General features: G+C 42.0%; 1 protein-coding gene across 1 annotated transcript; it reads right to left on the bottom strand.

Moving 5' to 3' along the window:
• Positions 1-5,293: 5,293 nt before the first annotated feature.
• LOC125526769 lies at positions 5,294-5,635 on the bottom strand. The gene is made up of 2 exons (XM_048691404.1): positions 5,474-5,635; positions 5,294-5,341 (listed from the first exon to the last, which is right to left on the bottom strand). Exons 1-2 carry the CDS (start codon positions 5,633-5,635, stop codon positions 5,294-5,296), a joined length of 210 nt encoding a protein of 69 aa, XP_048547361.1.
• Between the last annotated feature and the right edge of the window lie 3,695 nt (positions 5,636-9,330).

Here is a 9,330-nt window from a genome sequence, read left to right on the forward strand (position 1 = left end):
TCCATTATTATGTGATATGATTGTTGAAGTGTTGATGCTGCTCATAAATGTATGGCTTTCCATTGGAAAGTTCCACACACTGGATTCAGAATCTTATTTATTTCACACATGTAGTAGCCAAAGAGTGAATCTGACATGCTCCTATGGATGCCAGCACATGTAGTACGCAATGTATTTTTTTCCTTTTTCTCACATTCCTAAGATAAAAGCAACGCTATTCACTCTTCCCCGAGTTTCATTTTTCCTGATGTGGTGCCAAGGGTCTATTTTGGTAAAGCGGCTGCAATCTGCCAACCTATATATGTTGATGATGAATGACAGCTTCCTTCAAATTTTAAGCCCTACAATCGTTCAAAACTAGATTTATTAACTTGAGAACTGACGCTTGTGCAAAGAAGTTGCATTTATGCTCTTTTTTTGCTTAACTGAGCTTAATGAGTGTATCATATGTTCATACTCCAGGATAGAGTGCAGGAGCATGCTGTCAATCTCAAGAACTTTTTGGCTCATGAGTTCAAGTCTTCATGCGAATGTGGAACTGATTAGAAGATATGTTCTGTAGATTTATCAGCATGGTTATTTTCAACAAAAAAGTGGATTATGTTACTTCTGTTTGTGGATATGATTGCCTACGGTTTCTGGATATAGTTTGATCTGGAGTATGTGTTCTAATTGCTGCTTTATTGTGTGCTCGGTTCACTAGCTCGCTTCGAAGTTTAGTACTCTGCTCGTATCAGAGATGAACTAGCACCGTTCTCTCTATCATCCAAAATTTTAACCAAGGGAAGAACTAGGCCCGTTCTAGTGAACTAAGTATTCAGTTCAGACTATTCAGTGTCAGTTGGTACCAGAGATACTAAGCTAGACCAATGGTATGTTCGGTTCAAGTGAGCTATACTACATTCCAACGGAGAACGTCTAATTCACACCCATACTCTCTTTTTTTGCGGGAACACACCCATCCACTCTCACTTGCCTCCGCCTCTTAATTTACTTTTTTGTTGGCCCAACATACTCTTAATTTGCCATGGAACGAAAACAAAGTCATGTGCCGAAAACCTATACATAGCTTTCCTGGATGTTCGTGTGGTTGCGAAACCATGATCGCAGCCCACAGTGCTGTCTCCAAGCTTGATTGGGAAGGTATCATCATCTTGGTGGATATATTTCTTCAGGTTGTCCTCTGTGTACTGCACTGAAAAGGGCATGGCAGAACACATTATCATGTCAGTTGTACGTTTAAACGTACTAGCAACAATATCAAGCAGCAGATGACATGTTAGATGTATGAATTTATCTATTCATCAACTAATTAGCGTGATCCTAGAGTAGACAGAGTAGCATTATTATAGGGCAGAACATGTTATATTTAAACCTGGACCTGCAAAATGCAATGAAATAATAGATCAAATAAATTAGGGCAAACCTGCATATAGGGAAAAACAAGCACATCAACATAGCCAATCGCACCCTCCTGTAGCTTTACACATCTTGGCTGTGTGAAACAACCATATTGGGAAAATCTGGTGAAAGAGGGCAGGAGGAATAAACCTGAAGCACCAACCACAACAAACAAGATCACCAGGGGAACAACTAAACAAAATTTGATTTATACTAGAATGCAGTGGCATGGTGATCCAGAACTGAGAGCTAAGATATCCACGCTATGCCCCTTGATATAGTTCAATCTTCACTTCCTAGGTCAATCTGTAGTGATGAACACTTGAACACATTGTTTAACCTATAATATTTTTTCCTTACTTGTCAAGCAGATTTGAAAATGTAAAGGTGTAAAGATTAAGGAGAAAAACACGGACTAACTAAGTATCCAAAAATAAATGGATTTCACTAAGTTAGTTCATAGCATATGTTATTGCTTAATCATCACCTGCAGTTATTTTAACTAATTACCTTGCTATCTTCAACACCTCATAATAGCTAATGGCTTCTTGAGAGGCCATCTGATACTATATGATCGGAATAAAAAAAAGCAAGTCACCTCAGAGTTACCTGCCATGAAGAGTAATAAAAGAAGCATTCCCTCTGCCTAATATAAATTGCCAGCTTATATCATTAGTTGTCATATCTTGTGATGTAACTTGCGTAAGCTTGTATTGCTTACTTGTGCTTGCTTCTATCATTCATTTTCATATCTCTGTAAACTTGTATTGCCTACTTGTGATTCTTAGTTTCCTTAAGTGCATATCTTGTTTAGTATAAGTTGTTGATGCACTTAGTTGGGCTTATATATTAGGATTTATGCTTAAAAAGTATCCGCCTAGTTTATTTTCACATTAGGATAATGCTGGATCCGTAAAAGTTTATAAAACGCCCATTCACCCCTTTAGGCGACATCTGAGTACTTTCACCTTCTCAGCGCAAGCATTTGTTACAGAGCGTCCCTGGTTTCTAGTGTGGTTTTCTTTTCTTTCAGGTTTTTCTCGTTTGCACATATTAAAAAACCATGGGCACTTTTTACAAAAACAAATCTTGAACTATATTTGAAATGGCGAACATTTTTTAAAAAGCGTAACATTTTTCTAATCTTTCATGGACATTTTTAAAATTTAGTTGTATTTTTTGGTTAAAAATATGTACTTTCTTAAAAGAAAAGAAAAACCAACATAAAAAAGAAAAATAAAACCATAAAAATAATAATGAGAAAAATAGAAATAATAAAACAAAAAACAAAACCCATAATAATAAGTAAATAGTAGATAAGCAATACGAAAGAAAGGAAACCGAATGACCTGTTTAGGACCTTCTAGAACCTATCTAAAGTCTAAAACAGGAAAACATTTTGTCGGTTTGAGCAATTTTATTGGTGTACACTACCACTCGAAGTATAAGCAGTTAAGGCCCTCTTTGGATTGGAGGACTTTTGTGGAATTTTGGATTTGAATCCTAAGGAAGACCTTTGAATCATAGGATTGGAGTTCCTAAATTGCTATGGAATTCTTTCCTATGCCCCTCATTCCATAGGTATATGGACATGAGCTCAAACCTCTTAATTTTTCTTTTGAGAAGCCCAATGCATCTTCACACACTATCTCGCTATTCTCTCTTCTGGATCCTCTAAAGCTCCTGTGTTTTTTTCCCTGTGCACTATCCATTGATACTCATTGCAAGATTCCTGTGTTTTGGCATCCCACAGGATTTCACGATATGTGACATCTCAGGCTGTGTTTGGTTGCAACGTATTTTTAAAGTATTTCAAGAATACTACAATATTTTAGAATACTTGGTTTTAAATACTTTGAGATGTTTGGCTCTAGTTAAAATTGTAGTATTATAAACTACAATATCCAAAAAATATAGTATTTTTGCAGTATTAAAAAAAGAGGTTAGGACCTCTTTTTTAAAAAACTAAGAAACACAACAAAGGCCTTGTCTTAGCGGTGGCCTATTATAACGTTGCATACTTTGATTGCCAAACATGCTATTGTTTCCACAATACTTAGAAAACTTGTTGTTTTCTTAAACTATAGTATTCATTGTCATCGATATGAAAAACTGTAGTATCCAAATACTGAGGTTTTACAGAAACATTGCTTCCAAACAGAGCCTTAACCTGTGGTTGAGTTGGTTAGGTGGATAGTGGTATCCCCAACCCACCAGGGTTCAAATCCTGGTGCTCGCATTATTCCTGAATTTATTTCAGGATTTCCGGGGATGCGCTTTCAGTGGGAGGAGACGTTCCTGTCGACGACGAAGCGCCTACGGTGACTTTGTAAATCTCAAGATGATATGCCGGCTCAGTCTCTCGGAGGTGCTCATAGGGGTAGGGTGTGCGTGTGTGCGTTCATAGGGGTGAGTGTATGCACGTGTATATGAGCGCTTGTGTCTGTACTGATGCTAAAAAAACAGAGCCTCAATCATGCGCTTCCTGTATTTTTTCACCTATAATATTACAAATATTTCTAGGAGGGGTATGGCGGTAGGCCCAGTTGGCCCATCTACAATGGCAGAGGTCAGGGTCCAGGGCCGGTTATCACCGGGCCTATGCACTCCGGACTCCCGAGCCGGACCGGAGGCACAGAACGCACCTGGGGATTCCTGGCCGACTCAGTACCGGGACCGGGATGAGAGGCAATAAATAACCCCACCCCCGCTCTATGTCCACCACAATCCAACAGCCACCGCCACGCATCCACATCCAGGATCCATTGATAGCTCGGAGAGAGGTGAAGGAAGGTGGATCAAGGAGACGATAAGACGATGGACTATAGCAAGTCAGATCTCGCGGAACCGAAGGCTATGGTGACGGAAGCCGAGAAGACGCCGGAGGCTAGAGCCAGCGACAAGGGGAGAGTGATCGTCTTCAAGAACGGGAAGAAGATGGAGCTTGTCAGACAGAAGTGCATCGACTCGCTCATGGCGCTCCCGCTTCGCAAGCCCATCCGCCCGGTCGATCACGAGCTTATCGACAGCTTGACCACCCTCGATCCTGAGTTCTGCGAGGCTTACCGCCGTTCCGCTGTCGCCCTCTTCAAGTCCCTGCAGGCGTCGCGGGACTGCAAGGAGGACATCCTTCGGCGGTATGAAGCCACGGGATAGACCTTCGTTGAGTATGACGACGACGACAAAGATGAAGACGATGACAAGGAGCTCTAGATCTAGTTACTAAATCTCTCTCGTTGTATGTTGTAATTGTTGATGGGACTCTATTGTACTAGTTGTAATAGGGTGTGTCTAGGGCACATGTAGATGTGCTCTAGTTATTATAGATCTAAGTGAGTGAATCAAGCATAAAAAGAAAAGAAAAAAAGAGAAAGAAAATATTTACACGGATCTCAACGTAAGATCAATGACATATGACTTAGATGTGCAATACTTATGGCACACATCTAGATGTGTTTTAGCAAAACTGTAATAAAATATATTTTGATATGTATTATGCTATTACGCATGCTGGCCCCCACATGTCCACAGGGCTTCAGCTTGAAATATATGTGCATGAAGTGGCTTGCATACAGATCAAAATTCAAACATAGAATACACCATGATCGCTTGAAAGACTTATATGAGTATACCGCTGATTAAAAGAGAACACATGGCAACATTGCCAATAGTTGAACATTGTTGCTGTCAATTCAGCATTGGTTCGCTGATACCAGGTGCCCACAAAAACCAACGAAAGGAGAACTTGAAATGTACCCACAGATGGAACTTTCATAGCATTATTTGTGCAACTAAAAAAGACGTCACAGGCTCATAACCTTTGAACAGAAAAATCCTTTCAAAGAACCGCTCCCATGTTAAATTACTGAGCCAACAACAAAGCCACCAACGGTCACTGCTTCTTCTCGATTCCATGAGACATGTTGTAGACACCACGACCCTGTTCGCACAACAAGATACAGGTCCCTGGCTAAACGGTAACAAGAACATAAAAATAGTTACAATCACGACTTCTTCTTTTTTGCAGGGGAGTTACAATCATGATCATGAACAGACAAAGCTCCAAACTTATAATCATGAATAGGCTCGATGCCGCGAGCGCGAGGGGGATGCCGACGGAGGTGATCGCATCGTAACGCCCTTTCTGGTGAGTGTGCCTGCCCAAGCTCTGGAAATATTGTTGCTGCTTAAAAAGCCTCTCACGTGGCAAAAACGGCGATTCTGTCATCTGCATTAGTGCATCACAAGAAAAGAAACTAAGACTGCATGTAGCAAGGTGGAAAAAAAGAGTGGCAAATCTTCGGAAAGAACTGAGCAGTGTATCGGGTTATATATAATCGTTGATATGAAGGGCTGGGCTGCAAGGTGTAAACATAAGAAATGTAATCAGGAATCAGCATTGTTGGCCTCTGGCCTTAAATCGGTCTATGGGCCTAGCATCCACAAAGATGACTTCTTTCTAGAGCTCACCTCCCAAAAACCGGTCGATAGAACAAAATGGCTGGTCAATGGAGACTTTAATCAAATTAATCATGCCAGAGACAAAAAACGTGCTAAAGTTGATCGCAGTTGCCTTCTGAGGTTCCGTAATACTATGGCGAATTGTAGGCTAAAGGAAATTCATCTACAGAACCGAAAATTCACTTGGAGCAATGAACGCTCTAATCCAACGATTGAGATGTCGAGTTCAGCTCCTATATTTTACACGCTTTATCATCCTAGCGCTCTAACCACTGTCCATTATTGCTTGCTAATGATGATGGCCAAGGAGACCCAAAACATTCCTCTTCGAGAATTACTGGACAAAGATGCCTAGATTCAAAAAGGTTGTCGCTGATGCTTGGAATGAAGAATCCATTCATGTGGAGTCCTATCAAAGGCTCTTTCATAAGCTAAGGACTACTGCGAGTAGGCTGCACTCTTGGAGCAAGTCACTTTTTTCAAACGCAAAGATACAGTTACACATGGCCCTGGAGGTAATTTTGCTTCTCGATTTGGCTCATGAGTATAGAGAACTCTCCCATGATGAAGCTGACATCCGGAGAAGTCTAAAGAGGAAGATCATTGGATGGGTTGTACTAGAGAGATCAAGAAAGAGGCAAAACTCGAGAATAACTAATCTGAAAGAAGGATATGCTAACACCCATTACTTCCACTTGTTGATGAACCATCGTAAGCAAAAAAATGCATCCATCGCCTCAAGCACAATGGTGGTTGGGTCACTGAACACAAGCAAAAAGAAGATATTATCCACCGTCACTTCAAGAACATTGCCAAAAAGAGACCCTCGCGCAAAACGGATATCAACTGGGGCATTATTCCTACTCCTGATTGTGACCAACATGGATTAGATGATGCCATCTCTAAGGAGGAGGTCAAGGCTACAGTTTTTTCCATGCCAAGTGATAAGGCCCCAGGGCCAGATGGATTTACCGGTGCCTTCTTCAAATCCTTCTGGAACATCATTAAGGTTGATATCATGCAGGCTATAAATCGCTTCTCGAATCTACATGCCTCCCATTTGCATTGGCTAAACTGAAGGAAATATGCCCTAGAGGCAATAATAAAGTTGTTATTTACATTTCCATATATCATGATAAATGTTTATTATTCATGCTAGAATTTTATTAACCGGAAACTTAGTACATGTGTGAATACATAGACAAACAGAATGTCACTAGTATGCCTCTACTTGACTAGCTCGTTGAATCAATGATGGTTATGTTTCCTAACCATAGACATGAGTTGTCATTTGATTAACGGGATCACATTATTAGGAGAATGATGTGATTGACTTGACCCATTCCGTTAGCTTAGCACTTGATCATTTAGTTTGTTGCTATTGCTTTCTTCATGACTTATACATGTTCCTATGACTATGAGATTATGCAACTCCCGTTTACCGGAGGAACACTTTGTGTGCTACCAAACGTCACAACATAACTGAGTGATTATAAAGGTGCTCTACAGGTGTCTCCGATAGTGTTTGTTGAGTTAGCATAGACCGAGATTAGGATTTGTCACTCCGATTCTCGGAGAGGTATCTCTGGGCCCTCTCGGTAATGCACATCAATATAAGCTTTGCAAGCAATGTGACTAATGAGTTAGTTACGAGATGATGCATTATGGAACGAGTAAAGAGACTTGCCGGTAACGAGATTGAACTAGGTATTGAGATACCGACGATCGAATCTTGGGCAAGTAACACACCGATGACAAAGGGAACAACGGATATCGTTATGCGGTTTGACCGATAAATATCTTCGTAGAATATGTGAGAGCCAATATGAACATCCAGGTTCCGCTATTGGTTATTGACCGGAGACGTGTCTCGGTCATGTCTACATAGTTCTCGAACCCGTAGGGTCCGCACGCTTAACGTTCGGTGATGATCGGTATTATGAGTTTATGTGTTTTGATGTACCGAAGGTAGTTCAGAGTCCCGGATGTGGTCACTGACATGACGAGGAGTCTCGAAATGGCCGATACATAAATATTGATATATTGGATGACTATATTTGGACGGCGGATGAGTTCCGAATATCACTGGATAATTATCGGAGTGTCGGGGGGTTATCAGAACCCCCGGGGGAACTAATGGGCCAACATGAGCCTTGTGAGAGAGAGAGAGGAGGGGCCATAGGGCTGGCCGCCCCCCCTTGGGAGTCCGAATTGGACAAGGAGGGGGCGGCGGCCCCTCCCTCTCTCCCTGTCCTTCCTTCCCCCTCCCTCGTCCTAGTTGGACTAGGAAAGGGGGAGTCCTACTCCTACTAGGAGGAGGACTCCTCCCCCTCCTTGGCGATCCCCAAGGCTGGCCGGCCTCCCCCTTGCTCATTTATATACGGGATCAGGGGGCACCCTAGGACACACAAGTTGATCATTGATCCCTTAGCCGTGTGCGGTGCCCCCGTCCACCATAATCCACCTCGGTTATATCATAGCGGTGCTTAGGCGAAGCCCTGTTCCAGTAGCATCATCATCACCGTCATCACGCCATTGTGCTGACGAAGCTCTCCCTCGACACTCTGCTGGATCGTGAGTTCGTGGGACGTCACCGAGCCGAACGTGTGTAGATTACGGAGGTGTCGTACTTTCGGTACTAGGAGTGGTCGATCGTGAAGAGGTATGACTACATCAACTGCGTTTTCATAACGCTTCCGCTTACGGTGTACGACGGTATGTGGACAACACTCTCCCCTCTCGTTGCTATGCATCACCATGATCTTGCGTGTGTGTAGGAATTTTTTTGAAATTACTGTGTTCCCCAACAGTGGCATCCGAGCCAGGTTTATGCATAGATGTTATATGCAGGAGTAGAACACAAAGGAGTTGTGGGCATGGGTATATACATATTGTTTGCCGTCACTAGTTGTTTCTTGATTCGACGGTATTGTTGGATGAAGCGGCCCAGGCCAACATTACGCGTACGCTTACGCGAGACTGGTTCTATCGACGTGCTTCGCATAGGTGGCTGGTGGGTGTTAGTTTCTCCAATTTTAATTGAATCGGATTCAATGAACAGGGTTCTTTCTGAAGATCAAAAAGCAATCACTATACTATGTTGTGGTTTTTGATGCGTAGGTAAGAACGGTTCTTGCTCAGCCCGTAGCAGCCACGTAAAACTTGCAACAACAAAGTAGAGGACGTCTAACTTGTTTTTGCAGGGCATGTTGTGATGTGATATGGTCAAGACATGATGCTAAATTTTATTGTATGAGATGATCATGTTTTGTAACCAGTTATCGGCAACTGGCAGGAGCCATATGGTTGTTGCTTTATTGTATGAAATGCAATCACCATGTAATTGCTTTACTTTATCACTAAGCAGTAGCGATAGTCGTAGAAGCAATAGTTGGCGAGACGACAACGATGCTTCGATGGAGATCAAGGTGTCAAGCCAGTGACGATGGTGATCATGACGGTGCTTTG

The sequence above is a fragment of the Triticum urartu genome, unplaced genomic scaffold, assembly GCF_003073215.2.
Source record: "Triticum urartu cultivar G1812 unplaced genomic scaffold, Tu2.1 TuUngrouped_contig_1811, whole genome shotgun sequence".
NCBI lineage: Eukaryota > Viridiplantae > Streptophyta > Magnoliopsida > Poales > Poaceae > Triticum > Triticum urartu.

Excerpts from the sequence above, each read along its gene's own strand:
- LOC125526769 (XM_048691404.1), bottom strand. The coding sequence starts at position 5,635 with ATGCAGATGACAGAATCGCCGTTTTTGCCACGTGAGAGGCTTTTTAAG. Across the intron at positions 5,342-5,473 it reads CATCGAGCCTATTCATGATT|GGTCGTGGTGTCTACAACAT; the intron begins ATAAGTTTGGAG and ends TTGTGCGAACAG.